Genomic DNA, 20166 nt, shown 5'->3' with positions numbered 1-20166 from the left:
ATTGATATGGTACGGGCACGTCCAGAGAATGGGACCAACAAGATGGCCCAAGAAAATGATCCAGTATGCACCACCCGAGAGAAGAAAAAGAGGCAGACCGAAGAGAACATGGTTACAAGATGTAGAGAAAGCAATGAACAGTAGACAACTCAACGAGGAAGATATTCGTGACCGAAAAGCATGGCGAATAGGATGCGGGAAACGGCGAATGCTGTAGAACACCCGATATATATAATATTCTCAATATTTTCTGTCCGAATTTTTTACCGCTTGCTCTTGAAGTCTAGACTTGGATTTTATTCAGTTTGAAAGAATAGAAACTCCCAACTCCGTGATTCGCCGCAACAATTTTGGGTGAACTCTTCTTTTCAAATTCTGGGATAGCAGCTAATTTGTCGGCAATAGAAATTAGAACATGCCTCCGCTTGGCAGAGCTGGGACGAGTCCTCAAAAAAAGGATTCGAATCACGGATCCGAATCACGAGATATGATAGGAATCACGGATCCGAGTCCGAATACTTTTTACTAAAAAACAAGGATTCGAATCACGTGATTCGAGTCCATTTTTCGGATCACGAATCACGGATCATATCACTGTAATGATGTATGATTCCTAATCTAATACTGTCTTCTGTCTATCTATTACTCACCACGACATGCATAAAAATGATATAAAAATAGATTCTGTCCATTTAGCCACTCTCAGTTTGGTTTAACTTTTTTATAACGTGTGTTTTGTGTAGGGTTGGTTACTCTTTCCCGGTGACACTTTAGGAACAGCACTGTTAATTAGAACCTAACAATGAATAATCGAGTGGGGAATCCTACCTAAGGACTATGTAACATAATTAGTTTTGAATTAATTAAATTAATCAGAAAAACCCCGTCACCAACAGGACTAGAACCCGGAAACCATGGATCCGAAAGTCCTGACTCTAAATATGGACCACTGAGCCACATACTCCCTATGAATATTTTTGCACTGGCAATAACCTATGAATATGAACCATAAATAAATAAAAATCTACAAAAAATACACTTTATTTATAAACAGAACAACAACAACAAACAACAATAAAGTGAACAAAAATAATAAACATAAAATAAAATTTTAAAAAACTTATAATTTTTAAAAATATTTCTTTTGGTTGGCCTTACATAGCACCAAAATTTCAAAATTTTCGTCTGTCAGGCCATTCCTTCGAGGTGCGTCGATTATACCTGCAAATGAAAATAATCGTTCGACTGCACCAGACGAAGGAAGGCAAGTGTTAAATTTTGTGAAAATTTTTTTAAGTGTAGGATATTCATTAATAATATGTATATTATTTCTTTTATCTTCTAAATACCTCAACAGCTCCAGTTCAATTTTTGAAGATGTTTTACTTTTAGGTACAGATGATGATTGGGAGGAGTTTCTTGCCATTTCACTGTCGTTATTTAATATTGGAGGCTGTACCTTGACCTTGTCGTCACTGAAATCAAAGAATTGGTCTAAATTGGTTGTGTCACTCTCATCTGATAAGAAATCATAGTTTGAATCGTCTAAGTCTCTAGCTGCGTCTATAATAAACTTTTTTATATCCTCTTTAGTATATGTAGGATACTTTACGATATTATACCATCTGAATTTAAATTGAGGAATTAAAACGGCTGCAATTACGACTTCTTTACAATTAAGCGACAGTATGTCAGCAAATCTTCTTCTCAGGTTGTCGAGGCACATTTTGGCTATGTATTCACCTCCATATTTGTATGTGGTACGGACCGCTACTTTTTTTTCATATTTATTTATTAGAGATAATAAACTCGGTAACAAGAACCCAAAAAATGAGTTGTTCGCGTGCTCTCCTTGAAGAAATTCTAATGTATGGGCTAGAGGTTCCATTACCATACAATAATCTTCTAAAAATAAAAGTTCAGTCCCTTTAAATGGTTCCAGTTCCAGTTTCTTAAAAAGTGTATTGAGCTTGACCTTTTCTTTTAGAATTTGCTTTACATAATCATAAAGTGAATTCCATCGAGTAATACCTGGACGGCTAAGTGTGTGCCCTAAAATGTTCTGAATAATTTCATTTGATTTTGGTCTATTAGCTTTATTCCAAAGCAGGTTACATTTTTGAAATGCTGCAGTATGGCGCTTTCGCAGAACTGCATTTTCTTTAATTAAATTTTTGTAATCCGTTGTGGCTATTAAATTTAGTGTATGGCTGGCACATCGGAAATGTTTCGGTAAAGTGAACTGTTCAGCTGAATCGACATCCATATCGTCATTCTCCAAAAGTTCCGTGTCTTTCTCTTCATTTATATTTATTACCTGAAATATATCATCTGCATTTATCGCTTCCTCTTCATCATTGGTTATGTGGTATTGTTCAAATGCTTTAACGAAGTTGCTTCCATTATCTATAATTGTTCCAACTATTTTTTCTGTTAAACCAAACTGCAAGTTTATATTTTCAAGCATTTCGCCAATATGTCTGTAAGTGTGTGCGCCTTTAAATCGTTTACAGGCAATTGCAGCAGATCCTCTAACCAAGTTTTCTTCGATCCAATGCACGGTAACCCCAAGAAAACTTCGTTTCTTGTTACACCAAATATCAGCTGTCGTACATAAAAAGCGAGTATTTCTTAGTTTTTCTCTAATATGACACATATTTTCATTATAATTTTGATTGATTTTTTTCATAATTGTTTTTCTTGATGGAACTTTAACATTCATTCCTTGAAAAAGTGCCAAGAAACTTTCATGTTCTATAATGTTTATAGCAGACATTGTACCTAAAATAAAATTTACCACCCGTTTTTCAAAATTAGCTTGGTCAACCCTAACGTTTCCGCTGCCTAGAAGTGTCTGCATTAGTCTAGGTTGCTTATGGCTACTGGCACTAGTCGATGCCGTCGATGGTCCTTCAGGATCAGTTATAGTGTGGCATCTTTTGTTTAATTTCGAATTTCTCTTAGATTGTTTATACCGCTTATACTCTTCTAGTTTTTCAGGATGAACTCTTTTTATATGTCTGATGAAGTTAGATGATGAATTAAGACTCCCGTTAATTTTCTTTATGATCGGAAAACAGAGCTGACAGTTTGCTTCGACATCATTGTCATTCTTCATTTTGCAAATCTTGAAATATTTTCCATCCAATACCGAGATACTTTCAAATCTTTCAAAATCAATTTTAGAATTTTCTACTGGAGGATTTTCAGCAACGACATTACCACTTTTGACACTTTGCTCTTCCTTTTTTTCGAAAATATCATACAGTTTTGTTATTCGATTCTTTTTTTTTTTGGGTTGTCTTGGTGTTTCAATTATTTCATCGTCTTCAGAGTCAGTACAGTACGATGGTTCTTGATCCGATAATGAAACAAATGGATCTTTTCTACTGTCATCTTCACCAGAAGGTTGTTTTGAAGATTCTGAAGACATTAGTAATATATTCCTGAAAAAAAAAATGTATCTTTCACATTGGTTATAGTAGTAATTACCTAATGACTAAGTATAACAGTTGATATTAATAAATCAATGCTCTATTTTCATGAAGAAACTCGTAAAGAACTACAGAGTATCAGAATAAGTAGGGTATGTCATTTGCGTGACATTATGTGCGTGAACCTTCAGAAACTCAGAAACAAAGAAGTTTTTCAAAATTAAAAAAAAACACGTATATATAATTATATTCTTCACAGAAATGACTCATTTTGAATTATTTAATAACTAAAAAGTGTACTAACATTTAGTTTGACACAATTGTCAATAATTTAAAAAATAGTCAGCTGAGCACTAAATAATGAACTGTACTGGTAGATTTCATAGAATGGATAAGATTACATACAATCATATATTTTTCGATGGTGAACAATAATTATATTGGGACATAAGAGGAATAAAAACAGCCTGTTATAACATGGTTACACTCCCTACCAGTACCAGTAGTGGGTCAGTTTTAATATTCTATTTTTCTCTATTAAACAGGATTGTTTTTCTAGACCACTCGCCTGGAGTCACAATCAAAAAGTTAACATACTGTATATCCGTTTAGGTGTTTAGTAGGGATGGGTATCGAATTTAAAAACATCGATGTTTCATATCGATGGTTATCGAAATTAAAAACATCGATAGGTAAAAAAACTTCGTTGTGAAAACATCGATGTTTTTTCACATTTGACTTTTAATAAATAATACCATTTTCTAACCGGTGTAATTTAATTTTGCTGAAGACTAAAACAGACTACCTACATTATAAATTACATTACATACATGGATTTTTGAAATCAAGACTATAATTATACTTTTGTATATTAAATTTATACCTCCGCAAAATTTCAAATTTTAAGTTCAAAAAGTTAATTTTGATGCCATATCTGGTTTCAACCTATTTCTTCTTTGGTTCATGATGACAAATCAGTAGATACTAAATACAGAGATACCTTATTTACTAACTTTACTTTTAACAAAACATTGATGTTTTTCAAACTTCGAGTACTCGCGATACCCATCTCTACCCTTTGCCTTTAGTCGACTGATATCGCCTACATATTCAATTTGTACATTGTGCATAAATAGAAAAATAGATAATAGACAGATTTTCACTTACCTGTAGCTTTACACGTTCACTTATATTATGTCTATCTATAGTTTATATTATACCAATTTATTTACTAATTCTATTTTGTAACTATAACAGTATAACTAACTTTTTACAAACTCCGATGCATTCGGTCTTCACTCTCAATCTGTGTTTGTTTACACTTCGTGACAAGTCGAAGCTTGAGTCAGCTTGTCGCGCCGGCGCAGTATAATCTCTAAAAGGATCCGAACATAACATTGGTGATTCGAGTAGGGATCCTTTAGGATTTCTTCGACGAATCCGGATCACAAATCTTTTTTTTTAAAGGATTCGAATCACCGGCCTCGGATCCTCAAAAAGGATTCGAATCCAGGATTCGAGTCCTATGTGATTCGAATCCTCCCCAGCTCTGCCGCTTGGTTGCTATCTCACAACAAACCACTTCAGAGCACTACACCAAAAGAATCCCTTTTGTTTAGCAATAGCACTTACTTGGCAGCTTTGTCAAGAGTAAAGACTGAGGGGTTACTGGGATGCATGCGGGAATATGGTTCGGCGGGGAGAACTATACTTTATTATTACACATATTATAAACAAATTTTTTTAGGTGATCTTGAGAAGTGGAAACCATTACCTTCAACTTTAGCTGACACTTTAAGAGAATTACAGAGTGGTAGACAAGAAGTGTATGTTCCGAGAATGCTTTTGTTGAGGTATGTTAAAAAACGTTATTTCTTATAAACGTGATAGGCAAATTCGGGAATATTATTACAGAATTGTGCACAGAGATGTGGCTTTTGAATATTTCTAAATCTAATTTGTCAAGATAGTGGTGGTGTCATAGATAGTGGTGATCTTTTGAGTGAAAAAAAAAACAACATTTTTGAGTTCAACTGGCCACTAGCACTATTTTTTGTTGAGGTGTGTATGTTGATGTATTTTGTGTACCCTGCCTTTATAACCAACCCTCTTATGAGTAACTTCACGCATTATTATTTTTGTAGGTTTACTAACAAAGTACCACAATTTGGATTTGGAGATCAACATGATGCCCACGAGTTATTAAGACATTTATTGGAAGCTGCCCGAGAAGAAGACTTGCGACGATATAAGACTGTTATTCTTGAGAAATTAGGTGAATATATTTTCTAATATTATTGCTGCATCAATAAGACTATTTAAATATATTAAATGTAGTTGTTTTCTTTGTTATTATCATGTATTTGGTCTTTTTTATATTCATTTTTAGTCCATATTTTTCACAGGAACTGTTTTGTTTAGTAGTATGTAATTGGAGTTGTTGAGCAGACCTTGCCATAATCACGCTGTTATCTGCACATCTTATGTTATTTAATCTTCCGTTAATTATTATTCCTTCACTTTGAGAGAGAAGTGGTTCTTCAAAAATGGCTTCGCTATATACATTAAATAGTCATGGAGGCATAATTCATCACTGCCTAACACCTCTCCTGATTTCAATTTCTGGACTGGGTTCGTTGTGTATTACAATTTGTGCTCTTTGATTCCAATAAAGGTTTTTTTATTATTCGTAAGTCCCTTTTGTCTTAACAAACATACATTTGGGAAATGTACCGATAGAAAGGGTTGATAAATACAAATACCTAGGAACCTGGATTTCAGATAATAATGATCAAACAACAGAAATAAGGGCTAGAATAGAAATGCGTATAGGGAACTTGTATAAAATTTTATATTCGAAAAAAAAAATGTTATAAATCACAACAGAACATAATTTAAAAAATGTATCAAAGATAAAAAAGTTTTGTTTGTCTTTCGTTTGGCCCCTAAAGACGATTAAAAATTCAAATTATACCAGTCAGCCCAAAACGCGTCGTGACGTCATCCGGTTATATGTTTACATTCTTCACCAACAAAGTAAACAAAATTGTATATATAATTTTAAATTAGACATTATAAACGTCAGTATAAAATACAGTTATGTGACGTTACAAGTGTTTTTGATCGTTTGAACTATTCATAGAAAATTTGTACTTTTACAAAATGGTTTTATTTTCCATAGTAAACCTTCTTTTCTTTCCTTCTATAACTATATCAAACTCCAATCTCAACAAACTGGTATATATTATTACAATGACATAAGATAAATGTCATTAGAATATAAATATTTTTCCTTTATTCCGCGACGACGAGCTGCCCAAATACCCAAGTAGGTGGAGGCCATAAACTAAAGAAGAAGAATATACCTAAATATAACCAAAATTGTCAATTGCCTAATTAGGCAATCTATCGACCTGTCAAAGATAAACCACGTGATCTTTGGTTGGCACACAAAACTTTTCTTAACCTAAACTCAATGTAATTATTGATTTTTCTTATTTGTTTTTTGTCGCGATTTTGAGGAAGTATAGTATTTAAACATTCATTAGATTAATTATTTTATAAACTACGTTTCTGGTGATTTTGAGTGCTGACAACATGCCTGTGACTTGTATAGTAGTGAACTGTGGAAGTCCAACTGATCGGGATTTTTTTTTATAGTTGGCTTTGGCATGAACCAATTAGCCAGACTTATTTTTTTATTTATGAAATATAAAGGGAGCATTTTTTTTGATCCAATATAAATAAATTGATTTTTCAAATTCTCACACCCTAGGATAAATGTTATTATGTTAGTAAAATGTGTGTGTTTCTGTTTAGTGCATTTTTTTATATGTATATATATTTTTTTAATTATATTTTTGTTTTTTTTAATGCTTTATTTATGTAGTCTTTTGTTTAGTTTTATTTCCTTTTTTTTTTCATTGTTTTTTTTATTTGTTTATCATTATTTTACTTTTTTTAACTTTTTTTTAATTATTTTTTTTATGTTAATTTTTTCGTGAACACACTTACAATAATATTTTGTATCGCAGAATTGCTTACAATGGTGTTAGTTTTTTACAATTTCATTTTGCAACGAATTAAATGATTATACAAACATTGATATAAGTTAATATTATTACTAAAAATTATACAATTTAGACTGGTTGGCAAACAGAATTTGAGATTTACCATTTCTTCGAAAAATGATTCAATGCTCTTCTTATTTCTTGAACATTCTAGGATTACATGGTTCATATCACCAACTTCTCCGCACGGACAATATGGGTTTTCATCCAGTCCTATTTTATATTTGTACAAAGGAGTCATAGCATGATTAGATCTTATTCTGTTTATTGTAACAATGAAGTTTCGTTTTGTTAATTCATGAAACCAGCTTTTCAATGGTATGTTATTTTGGTGGCCGACATAGTTAAGCCCTGTGACTGATGAATTATATTCTTGCTGCCACAGTTGTTTTAAATGTGAAGTAAACTTGGAGGTAAGATCTGTATATGGAACAATATTGGTGGTTAGATGGTAGCCTGTGTCAGTGGCTGATTTGGCTAGTGTATCCACTGCATCATTACCTTTTATTCCTGAGTGCCCTTTAATCCACACTACAGTTATTGTTTTCCTTTGTTTTGTTGCTTCAAAGTTCAGTTTTAACATTTCTGCCTCTATGTTAGTAAGGTTTTTCGATGATTTCAAGTTTGTTATTCGGTCAACTGCACTTTTACTGTCAGTGAATATAACATGATTCTGTGTGTTTCTCGACTGGACGTATCTAAATGCATTTGCTATGGCAATTGTTTCGGCGGTATATATGGAACACTCATCTGGTAGCTTGAACTTGTAATATTGGGAAGAGTTTGCGTCATAAAAAGCACAACCTACTTTTCCATTCAACTTGGATCCGTCAGTATATATGTATTGGTGTTCAGGCCATCTTCCATTAATGGTTTCTAGAAAGTTTTCTTTTGGGTCCAGGTAGTATGTTTTTATATGTTTTGAAAAGAAAACATGGGGAGGTTCGGTGCAGATAGGTATAGTTTTGTTGATAGACAGGGAGTTAGAGATTTGTGCCAGTGTGGTATAGCTGTTTACTAGGAGTGGAGTAGCTTTTGAGTGCCAATATGGATGGGTGAGTACTAGGACAGTGAGGTCGTGAATGTTACGAAGATAGCGGCTTCTTTGGATATGGCTTTAGCCATAAATTTATGACTAATTAGCTGCCTTCTGAAAGATAGTGGAGGTTCTACAGATTCGACTTCTATAATATTTATTGGGGTAGATTTAAGATATCTTACAATCTTGGAGATATAGATCTTACAATCTTGGAGGCCACAGTTCGTTTCCACGTCTAGTACCGATACATCGATAATAATGCTGGTTTAGCATAATCTAGATAATTACTAAAACTGTTTTAATAAAAGTACAAGTTGTTATGACGTAAAACTTAATGTTCGAATGTTCTCTGCCGTTTCACTCGAAAGACAACGACTAAACGCACGAAAAACCGGTACCTATTCGTTCGTTTCGAGGTCGACTTATGCCCAGCCGGCCGTGTTGCTAGGTGATGCAAGCTGAACGCGGGAGATAGCGGTGGAATTCGCTCATGCGTCGTTTCCTAGAATGCCAGCTGACTTACGCTCACCACCGTATTATAAAATTAAATCTGCGACGCTCTATAAGGAGCGCGAAAAGAAGAAATATAAAATTCGGCTTCGTTATATACTTCTAACTGCTAATTTTCAGTTATGCAAAATTAAGTTTGTTATTTAATGTAATTTTTTTTTAGGTTTTAATGTTAAAACTAATCCAGCATCGGTGGAAGGTGATAAAAAGAAAATTGTGAAATTTTATGGTCAGCAAGCTTCTGAAATGCTGTTACCGACAGAACAGGTATTTAGAGGCGTACTTGTAAGTACTCTTCAATGCCAGGATTGTGGACACACTTCACACCGTGACGAGTTCTTCTTAGATTTAAGGTATTTTCTTTTTTTATTATTGTTACATTTAAGTCGCATTTATGTTACAACGACGACGTGGACGGGACGGGGCACGGTGAAGCATCGTCCGATATGAAAAGCATTGGCTGATTTATGTTACGACGGAACGGGGCGTGACCGGGAAGTGCCGAGGACGTGTGATTTCTATTGTTCTGTGCGCCGTCCCATCCTTAATAAACTTTTTTTTAGTATGCGAGATCCAAGCCTATACTTGAAAATTACGTAAGATGAATGCATACATCAAATAAACAATTAAGTTGTTTTTTTTTTTCTGTTCCTAAATATAATTCATTTTATATTTACATCTAGGGTATCAGTTGCATATTATATTCTTCTTTTATTATTCTTTTTAGACGAATATCTTATTCGAATTAAGAGAATAAAAAAGAATAAAGTATTCGACAAATAAAGTCACCCCATCCTCTATTAAAAGTGTTCAAAACAAACTTTGGAACATTATTTTTATAGTAGACAGTAGACTTGTATGTCCCTTTCCCCCAGTATCGGTGTGTTTTATGGATTTTGTACTCACGTCCTGCAAAATCAATTTTACTCCACCTTTAGCAAAAATCCACGTTTCGTCTAAATAAACAAATGAAGCGATGTTTCAAATATCTAAATCTTTTCATAACCTTGTTAATATGAAACTGTCTTTAATGTTAAGCAAAAAAGGTAGAACTGCTAGGCAAACAAGCATTTTCGCGTAAAATGTGCAGTGCACATGAATATATCAAAAGAATGTACTGTAAATAACTTCTTATTAATACTCGAAAAAGATTATAATAGGATTTAATTCAATTAGAATTAACTTGTTTCATATTTTCATTTCTAGAGCATTAAGGCGGAGACAGATATCCGCGCCGCGCGTTCGTGGCGCGGTTATTGTTCGTTAAAATTGTTCATTTTGACGAACCAGAGGAAACTTACGAACGTTTAGTAATTTTAGATAATCATGTCTCTGTCCTGTACTTCTACTATATCTTATTTTGGTATTGTTCTGAAACTATTTTCTTGTGGCATCTTATGCAATTTCCTATTTTATGTGGAATAAGCCACAGTTTGAGTTTGAATCAAGTTTATTTGACGTTCCAAATAAACAGTAAAAATATCTCTAATAAAATATTTCGAACGTTTCGTGTTGATTTTGAGAGTAAACTAAATGTACGAATAAATGTTTACCTTGTCGGGATCAAATCATGAGGTTTTTTTTCCTCGTTATTTACTATGGGATCACTAACAGAAAATTTCACTGTAATCATCATGTTTCTGATATTCTCTGATTTTCTTTCTTCTGATTTTCGGATATTCTTAAGTTAAAGTTGATTTCATGTAATCGAATGAACTTATCATCTTCCAATAAAGTCAACCCTTTCGCGTTTCTAATCTCCTGATATAAGATCGTAAAAATTGTCGAATTTTAATCGAAAGGCCATACGGGCGATAATTTACGGCGCCGTAAGAGCAGTAAACCAGACATTGGTTGACTAACTACTTCATCTACAATTGGTTAAGGCGGGTTCTCATTAGTCAATCTCATTGATCAATATCATTGATTCTATGCTATAGAAGAAAAATAGATTTATATGAACGTCGATTCAGCGATATTGTTCTATCATATGGTATTTCAATAAAAGTGAAAAGCCTTCCTACTTTTGATAGATCAATGGAAATGATTCTATCAAATAGAACAGTGCTTGACAATGAGAACTAGCGTTCAGTTGCGTTGACTTGTATTTTGTGGAGTTAAATACAGTAAAACCTGCCCTGCCATATCCGGATCAATGTGGCGACAGACCGATCCGGATATAAAAATCCGGATATCAAGACCACTTCTTTTATAGTCTCTGAAACGTTTTCTTCCTCATACATTCCAGTAACCAACGCCTTCAATAACTTTCGTCGATAGGCACGTTTTATAAATGCTATAATACCTTGATCCATAGGCTGACAGAGGGATGTCACATTTGGGGCAAAAAGACACTTTCGCCATCTTTTAGTTCTTTTGGGTCGGGATGAGAGGGTGCGTTGTCCAACAGCAGTACTGCTTTTCTTGGTAGATTTCGGTAGATACGGACGGCAGAATCGTCCGGATATGGAAAGGTCCGGATATGACAGGTCCGGATGTGGCAGGTTGTACTGTATATAGTAAGCATATAAATGAGGTTAAGTTCTTTGTGAAAACCATACATATATTATAATTTCGTGAAAAAAGTCAAATTTTAAATGGAGAGACAACCATATCTGCAAGTTTCTAGAATTGATATCAGAGAGAGGAGTGCTATGGAATATTAGGAGTGAACAATATAAAAATATAATAAAGCGGGAAAAACGCTATGAAGCTAATCGTTTTGGAATGGAAATAGAAACCCTGACTCTAAAAGATATTAAAAATAAAATTAAAAGTATCCGGACAACCTACAAAGTTGAACTGAATAAAATAATATTAAAAGCAAATAAAAGTGGTACAGGAACGGATGATCTGTATAAACCATAAACCCAAATTGTTTTGGTTCGACTAAGCGAATTGGCCTAACCAAAACGTTTAAGAGGTGTTTCCGTTGCAAAAGACATTCAGAGATGTTCTTGTTTTCCTATTTTTAATTACGTTTTTTTAAATATTTACACACAATGCGAACGCCAGCATGCATAATTTTTCTTCTTTACAGCCATTTTTAAAGTTAGCACTTTGTAGACCGAATTCAATATCCTTGAAATAGTGTGAATTTGAATTCCATGTTCAGTTGCATAGAATCAGCGCTATTGATCAATGAGGTTGGCTAATGAGAACCCGCCTTTAGTCAACCAATGCCTCGTCAGGTTTACTGCTCTTATGGCGCCGTAAATTATCGCCCGTATGGCCTTTCGCTAAGCGATTGTTTCAGTCCTGAACATTTCAGGGATTACCTTTTTCGCTTTCCAGCGACACAATTATAATATATCTGCTTGTTCCTACAACCAGAAAACTACCAGAAACAAAATTAGAGAACTATAGGTTCTTCCAAGTTGTGCGTTACCTTTTTCGCTTTCCGGTGACACAATTGTAATGTATCTGCTTGTTTCAACTGCGTAGCTTCACCAGAAACGAAGTTAGAAAACTATAGGTTCTAGCCATGTGTTAACTTTTTCGCTTTCCGGTGATACAGTTGTAATATATCTGCTTGTTTCAACTGCGTTGCTTCACCAGATACCCCAGGCTGTGGGTGAAAAAACGTGATATAATTCAGGAATTTTTGAAACCTATCAGTTGTTGTAAGGACGATCCCAGGAATAACTTATACTAAAATGTAACCAAAAATTTTGTGCGGTTTTTTATTTATGACGATTTTCATTTGTTAATTTTGCAATTTTTAAAGATTTTTAATTTTGCAGCTTAGTATATTCATTTTAGAGAAAAACTTTTAAATAGAAAATTGTAGTAAATTAAAAAACCTACAATTTGAGCTGTGGCAAGTTTAACTTCGTTAATACGTTATTGCAAAAGAACCTGCGAAAGGTCCAAAATGGCCGTTTTTTGCAATTGCCTTATTTATTGTAAAAATAACTTTTATGTATTTTTAAGGCTTTAAAATGAAGATCTTTCAATACTAAACATAAAAAAAATTTGTAGTGCCCGATTGGTGAACTTGTTACTTAGATATTATAATTTGTTTATCCCTAGAGGTCAAATGTCCAAGGCTATAACTTTTTGAAAAAAAATCGTATAGAGTTAATTCAAGATCCACTCTCCTTCTAAAGACTTATATTTTTATATTCTGATGTAAATAAATGCGTATAACATTTTTCAACCTCTTATTTCTGGTTTGAAAATAAGGGGGCAAATTTCGTTATAAACATTTAGAACTGAAGCCGCCCCTGTACATCCTAACTTGCAGGTTATTGTTGCTGAAGACAAATTAAAGATTCAAAACCAAATAAAAATTTTCTACGACCAACTGAAGCCGAGATAATTGTTTTTGTTTTCTTAAATCGTAGTGACTTTATTTATAACAATTAAGAAATTATTTTACAGTCATTGACTAAAGAAAGACATATTATCTTAAAAGTAAAATTATTTTAACCGAAAATTAGATTTAATTATTAAACATGATTTTTAAAGTGTAGTGGAGATTTATTTTTCGTTACGACTGTGATTTATTGTGTCGGTTGCCCTTAGCAACGGCTAGCAACTTATAATACATTGAATCACGATTTTTGCTTTAAATTTTAAAGCACCGTTTGGATTGACATGAAATTTGGCAAACACATAGATAACATGTTAAAGAATAAAAATGATATTGGGCCCCTGTGTACTTTTGCCCTGGTTGTGAGTTTCACCCCTTATAAGGGGTGAAAAAATATATGTTCAAAATAAGTTCGGAAATGGATAAAACGTTTAATTCTAAGCACCTTTTGTTCTATAGCATTTTTTCACCAAGTTAATACCCTTCGAGTTATTTTCGAGTAAATACCTTCATTTTTCAACAACAAAAAAAAAACACGTTTTTAGGCGCTTTTTGACAAATAACTCAAAAAGTAAGTATTTTATTGAAAAAAAGAGTTATAACAAAAATATAGCAAATTATAAATTGAAAAAAATGATGTATGCATAAAATCTCTAGACCCAGTAGAAACGAAGTTCTAGCTAATGAAAAATAGGTTTATATCCGTCAAATTTCAAAGTGAATTATTTCAACGTGAAATAACCAAAAAATCATGCACTTTTTGGAGAAAAATCATTACAACTTTTTTAAAGTGTTTAAAAAATATGTATATCTGTTTTTAAAAAAAGTTTATAGCATTGAAAGTAAGCAAGTTACGCTGAAAATAAAGTTGATCTCTGATTTTTTTTTGGTTAAAAAACTCGGGAAATCACCCCCTAATTACCATCTTAAATCAAATAATTAATCATTACCGCTTCACAAGTTACTTTGCTCATGTATTATTTATATGATCTGTAAGTATCATCGGTTCAAAGGGTTTATTAAAAAAATTGGTTTTAAAGTAAATCTTTTTTAATTTTGAAAAAAATGATTTTTTTTAAATAACTTAAAATTTATTAATGTGACCAAAAATCACAAAGAGTAAAAAAATGTAGTTTTTGCTGTTATGAATAGTTTGTATTTTTTTGCTTTTTTTGGAAGGCAAAAATTTGTTAAGATACGGCTGTTCTAAATGTTCTAAATTTGCATACACTAGTGATTATTGACTAGTTCAAGTCCTTTTAACTACAACCCCTTCAAAAATAAGCACTTTGAACCGATGAAACTTACAGACATAAACGACACATACACGAGTAACACAACATTGAAGTAAAATTGATTAATTTCATTTTTGATGCTAATTAGGGGGCGACTTTCCCGAGTTTTTTGACAAAAAAAAAAAGAGATCAACTTTATTTTCAGCGTAACTTGCTTACTTTTGATGCTATAAGCTTTTTTTAAAAACAGATATACATATTTTTTAAACAATTTAAAAAAGTTGTAATGCTTTTTCTCCAAAAAGTGCATGATTTTTTCGTTATTTCACGCTGAAACAATTCACTTTGAAATTTGACGGATATGAACCTATTTTTCATTAGCTAGAACTTTGTTTCTACTGGGTCTAGAGATTTCATGCATACATCATTTTTTTCAATTTTTAATTTGCTATATTTTTGTTAAAACTCTTTTTTTTTTTTTCAATAAAATACTTACTTTTGAGTTATTTGTCAAAAACCGCCTAAAAACGTGTCTTTTTGTTGTTGAAAAATGAAGGTATTTACTCGAAAATAACTCGAAAGGTATTAACTTGATGACAAAATGTTATAGAACAAAAGGTGCTTAGAATTAGACGTTTTATCCACTTCCAAACTTATTTTGAACATATATTTTTTCACCCATTATAAGGGGTGAAACTCACCCTCAGGATAAAAGCACACAGAGGCCCAATATCATTTTTATTCTTTAACATGTTATCTATGTGTGTGCCAAATTTCATGTCAATCCAGGAGGTTCTTTAAAATTTAAAGCAAAAACCGTGATTCAATGTATTATAAGTTGCTAGCCGTTGCTAAGGGCAACCGACACAATAAATCACAGTCGTAACGAAAAATAAATCTCCACTACGCTTTAAATAGTTATTTTCCTAACAAGTGCAGAAAGTCATTCTTTTCCGCATGCGACTGCAGTTTGCCGAACGACGCGAAGCGGGAGTTCGGCAAGCAGTCGAGTGCGGAAAAGAGACTTTCTGCAAGAGTTAGGAACAATATTTTTTCTAAGAGTCTTTAAAAAATTACCAAATCGTAATCAATTAATTTAATTAATATGAAAATACATACACAAATTAATTCTTTGACAAGGTTGTCAAAACCAGACTTTCAATATAATTAGTTAGCATGACGACGATTTTGGTTTCCATGACGATGATTCAAAACGACTGTTATTGTCTACCGATTTGACTTTCGAATATTATGTCAAAATAATTTTATTTCATCGAATTGTCGCGTTAATTTCATTAAAACAGGAACACAATAAGATATATTTGAAATAAATTAGTAAATAATATCTAAATATTAGTTTATTGCATGTATTATAATTTCTTTAAGGCCATATTAACATATCTAAATTAACACGCGTGCGGAAAAGTAAAAACCGCGTGCGGAAAAGTAAAAACCGCGTGCGGAAAAGTAACACGCGTGCGGAAAAGTAACACGCGTGCGGAAAAGTAAAACTTTCTAAACTAAAATGCGTGCGCGAAAGTAGACATTTTTGCACGCTCGTAGAAAAAATCATTTTTAATAATTAAATCTAATTTTCGGTTAAAATAATTTTTATTTTAAGATAATATAAGTATTTCTTTAGTCAATGACGGTGAAATAATTTCTTAATTGTTATAAATAAAGTCACTAAGATTTAAGAAAACAAAAACAATTATCTCGGCTTCAGTTGGTCGTAGAAAATTTTTATTTGGTTTTGAATCTTTATTTTGTCTTCAGCAACAATAACGTGCAAGTTAGAAACTCATAGGATATACAGGGGCTGCTTCAGTTCTAAATGTTTATAACGAAATTTGCCCCCTTATTTTCAAACCCGAAATAAGAGGTTGAAAAATGTTACACGCATTTATTTACATCAGAATCTAAAAATATTAGTCTTTAGAAGGAGAGTGGATGTTGGATTAACTCTGTACGATTTTTTTTCAAAAAGTTATAGCTTTGGGCATTTGACCTCTTGGGATAAACAAATTATAATATCTAAGCAACAAGTTCACCAATCGGGCACTACAAATTTTTTTTATGTTTAATATTGAAAGATCTTCATTTTAAAGCGTAAAAAAATACATAAAAGTTATTTTTACAATAAATAAGGCAATTGCAAAAAACGGCCATTTTGGACCTTTTGCAGGCTCTTTTGCAATAACGTATTAACGAAATTAAACTTGCCATGGCTCAAATTGTAGGTTTTTTAATTTACTACAATTTTCTATTTAAAAGTTTTTCTCTAAAATGAATATCCTAAATTTAACAAATGAAAATCGTCATAAATAAAAAAACTGCACAAAATTTTTGGTTACATTTTAGTATAAGTTATTCCTGGCATCGTCCTTTACAACACCTGATAGGTTTCAAAAATTCCTGAATTATATCCTGAAATCGACCTATTTTTCACCCACAGCTTGGACTAAGAAACGAAGTTAGAAATCTATAGGTTCTTCCAAGTTGTGCGTTACCTTTTTCGCTTTCCGGTGACACAATTATTATATATCTGCTTGTTCCAACTCCGTTGCTTCACCAGAAGCGAAGTTAGAAAACTATAGGTTCTTCCAAGTTGTGCGTTACCTTTTTCGCTTTCCGGTGACCCAATTATAATATATCTGCTTGTTCTAACTCCGTTGCTTCACCAGAAGGGAAGTTAGAAAACTATAGGTTCTTCCAAGTTGTGCGTTACCTTTTTCGCTTTCCGGTGACCCAATTATAATATATCTGCTTGTTTCAACTCCGTTGCTTCACCAGAGGCGAAGTTAGAAAACTATAGGCTCTTCCAAGTTGTGCGTTAACTTTTTCGCTTTCCTGTGACACAATTATAATATATCTGTTTGTTCCAACTCCGTTGCTTCACCAGAAGCGAAGTTAGAAAACTATAGGCTCTTCCAAGTTGTGCGTTACCTTTTTCGCTTTCTGGTGACACAATTATAATATATCTGTTTGTTTCAACTGCGTTGCTTCACCAGACACGCGTTGCTTCACCAGAAACAAAGTTAAATTTTTAGTTTATGAATGTTTTTTTGATATTGATAACTATTTCCGAAGTGAAAGTCGAAACGTCAAGTAAACTTTATTTCAAACTTGAATTGTGGCTTATGCCCAAATAAAATAGTAAATTTTATTTTGTATTTCTCACGCCGCGCCGGTAAAAAGACAACAATGAAATGACTTTTTTACATTGGTCTGCATGTATATTTTTTATTTCAGCATCTATTTCCCTTCAGATATCGGCTTTAAGTTGTTTCTTTAAATGGTTCTTTGTTGAGGATCCCACAATAATGATTATCCACGGTAAACATCAATAAGTTTGATATTTCCTTCCGATAGTTCCGACCACTCCATTCATTACTAACAAATATTCAACTCAGGCGCGCAAAAACCAACAAACCATTTGCAAACCCGTCCAAATACGTATTGCGAACCATCAAAGCGTTTGTTGAAAAACCGACAGAAGCTAGATCGTGGTGCGCCGTGTGCGTGCCGTTTGTGCGCCACTTGAAAACAGGTACTAATCTGACGAATATGCTGCGCGCGAGTGGCTCGCACACCGAGCAGAGCGCATAAGTATACCCGCCTTTACATATACCAATGTAGTATGATACAATTGATCCAAAAAAGGCATAACCCAGACATCCAAAGTGAAAATTTTCCTTTAACACCAAATTGTTCTATATATGGTCCACATAATGTTCAGTAAAAAGTTACACCATTTTGAGCGTCGGGTTTGGGGGGGATGTGTGGGAGAATTCGGTAAATTACTAGTTTTTTAAGTTTTTCGTCAATATTTCTAAAACTATGTGGTTTAGCGTGAACAATGTTCTATACAAAAATGTTCTACATTAAATTCTAAACAAAAAAGGTCCTACGCATAATCCTTCTAAAACGAACGGTTCCAATGTTACGGTGTAGTATAGTGCTAGTATTGTGCTACGTGCTACGTTTTCTCGACTCTGTTTTACGGAATGGAAGCTTGGACCTTGAATGCGGCATCAATGAAAAAACTGGAATCATTCGAGATGTGGGTATAAAGAAGAATTCTAAAAATATCATGGACAGAACACGTCACAAACAAAGAGGTTCTTAGAAAGATGAATAAAGAAATGGAAGTCTTAAATACAATCAAAACCAGAAAATTGGAATATCTCGGATATATTACACGTGGAGAGAGATACAACTTGCTCCAACTCATTATCCAGGGAAAGATTGGTACGGATGTACATCAAACGAACTTTTCAGAGCAGCCGTCTCCAAATTCCAAATAGCTATGATGATTGCCGACCTCCGTCGCGGAGATGGCATTTGAAGAAGAAGATTGTATAATTGGTCCAAAAAAGCCTAACCCCGTCATCCAAAATAAAAGTTTTCCCCCAACACCAAATTATTCTTTATGGTCCACATATTGTTCAGTAAAAAGTTACACCATTTTGAGCGTCGGGTTTGGTGGGAAGGGGAAGGGAGAAGTCGGTAAATTAGTAGTTTTTTTTACATTTTTCGCCAATATTTCTAAACGTAAGCGGTGTAGCGTGTACAATATTCTATACAAAAATGTTCTACATTAAATTTGAAACGAAAGAAGTCCTATGCATAATTGTTCTAAAATCAACGGTTCTGGAGTTACGGAGGGTGTAAAGTGGAGGTTTTCCATATTTTTTGGGCAAATTAAAATATTACTGAGAAAAATATATTTTTAACAGGATTGTGTTTTCTGAATATAATTTGCTATTTCAATGGCCGGTGGTATGTTACTGATAAGCTCTTGAAGGAACGTCAACCTCACCACCTTCAAGAGGCTTCTACAGGCCTATAGTCTAGTCGCAACATAGGGGGTCCCGTGGACACTTTTAGTTCGCCGCGATTTGATGGTAGTATTATAGGTTTTTTGGGTGGCTGAATCCAATGGAAGTGATCTGGAAGCCCAAATGTGGTGCGTTTAATTGTTATTAACAAATTATGGTAAAATTAGGTGTTTTTCAGGAATTATTAGAAACTCTGTAAATAAATTGATAGTGTTAAGGTCTTCTCTGGTGTATTTTTGGTCGCTGAATCGAATGCGACTAGTCGCGATTACTCAAAATGTGTTCTTATTTTGTTAATAACAAAATAATTGTTTATTCGCCGAAAAGCTTGAAATGCGTTATCTACAGGAAGTTTGTAGTCTTTTTCATAGTACAGTAGAACCCCGCAAATCCGAACTAATTGGGGGGACAGCCTGTTCGGATTCCGAAAAGTTCGGATTATCCGAAAGTTAGCCTTAACTAGTAGTTCAAAGCGTTCATTGTGATTTTGAGTAGCCAAACGTTCTCGCAAGAGTGTGGACAATATTTTTGGACTCAAGTTGACTACGAGAGAACCAAAGTAAGTTTGTGTTTAACCTTTATAAACACTTTATCTATATATTAAAGTATAATATTTATTTTTAAGAAATTTCAAATGTAAAGTCCTAGTAATCCTACATTGTCCAATTTTCTGGCTTTACTCTGTATAATAAACATGTTTTTAAGTTTTTGTTCTGAATTTT

The 20166-nt window shown here is 33.4% G+C and overlaps 1 protein-coding gene across 2 annotated transcripts in view; it reads left to right on the top strand.

Moving 5' to 3' along the window:
• The window catches only part of LOC114327514 (ubiquitin carboxyl-terminal hydrolase 16), a 109433-nt gene that overhangs the window by 31874 nt on the left and 57393 nt on the right, over positions 1-20166 (top strand). For both annotated transcript variants that reach the window (XM_050655735.1, XM_050655734.1), the window contains exons 3-5: positions 5182-5287; positions 5579-5709; positions 9217-9406. In XM_050655735.1, coding sequence (XP_050511692.1) covers positions 5182-5287; positions 5579-5709; positions 9217-9406 — 427 coding nt within the window. The remainder of the gene's footprint in view (positions 1-5181; positions 5288-5578; positions 5710-9216; positions 9407-20166) is intronic.

The sequence above is a fragment of the Diabrotica virgifera genome, chromosome 7, assembly GCF_917563875.1.
Source record: "Diabrotica virgifera virgifera chromosome 7, PGI_DIABVI_V3a".
In the NCBI taxonomy this organism is placed as follows: domain Eukaryota; kingdom Metazoa; phylum Arthropoda; class Insecta; order Coleoptera; family Chrysomelidae; genus Diabrotica; species Diabrotica virgifera.
The sequence above is the reverse complement of the archived record's forward strand: the minus strand, read 5'-3'. Positions and strand labels throughout refer to the sequence as shown.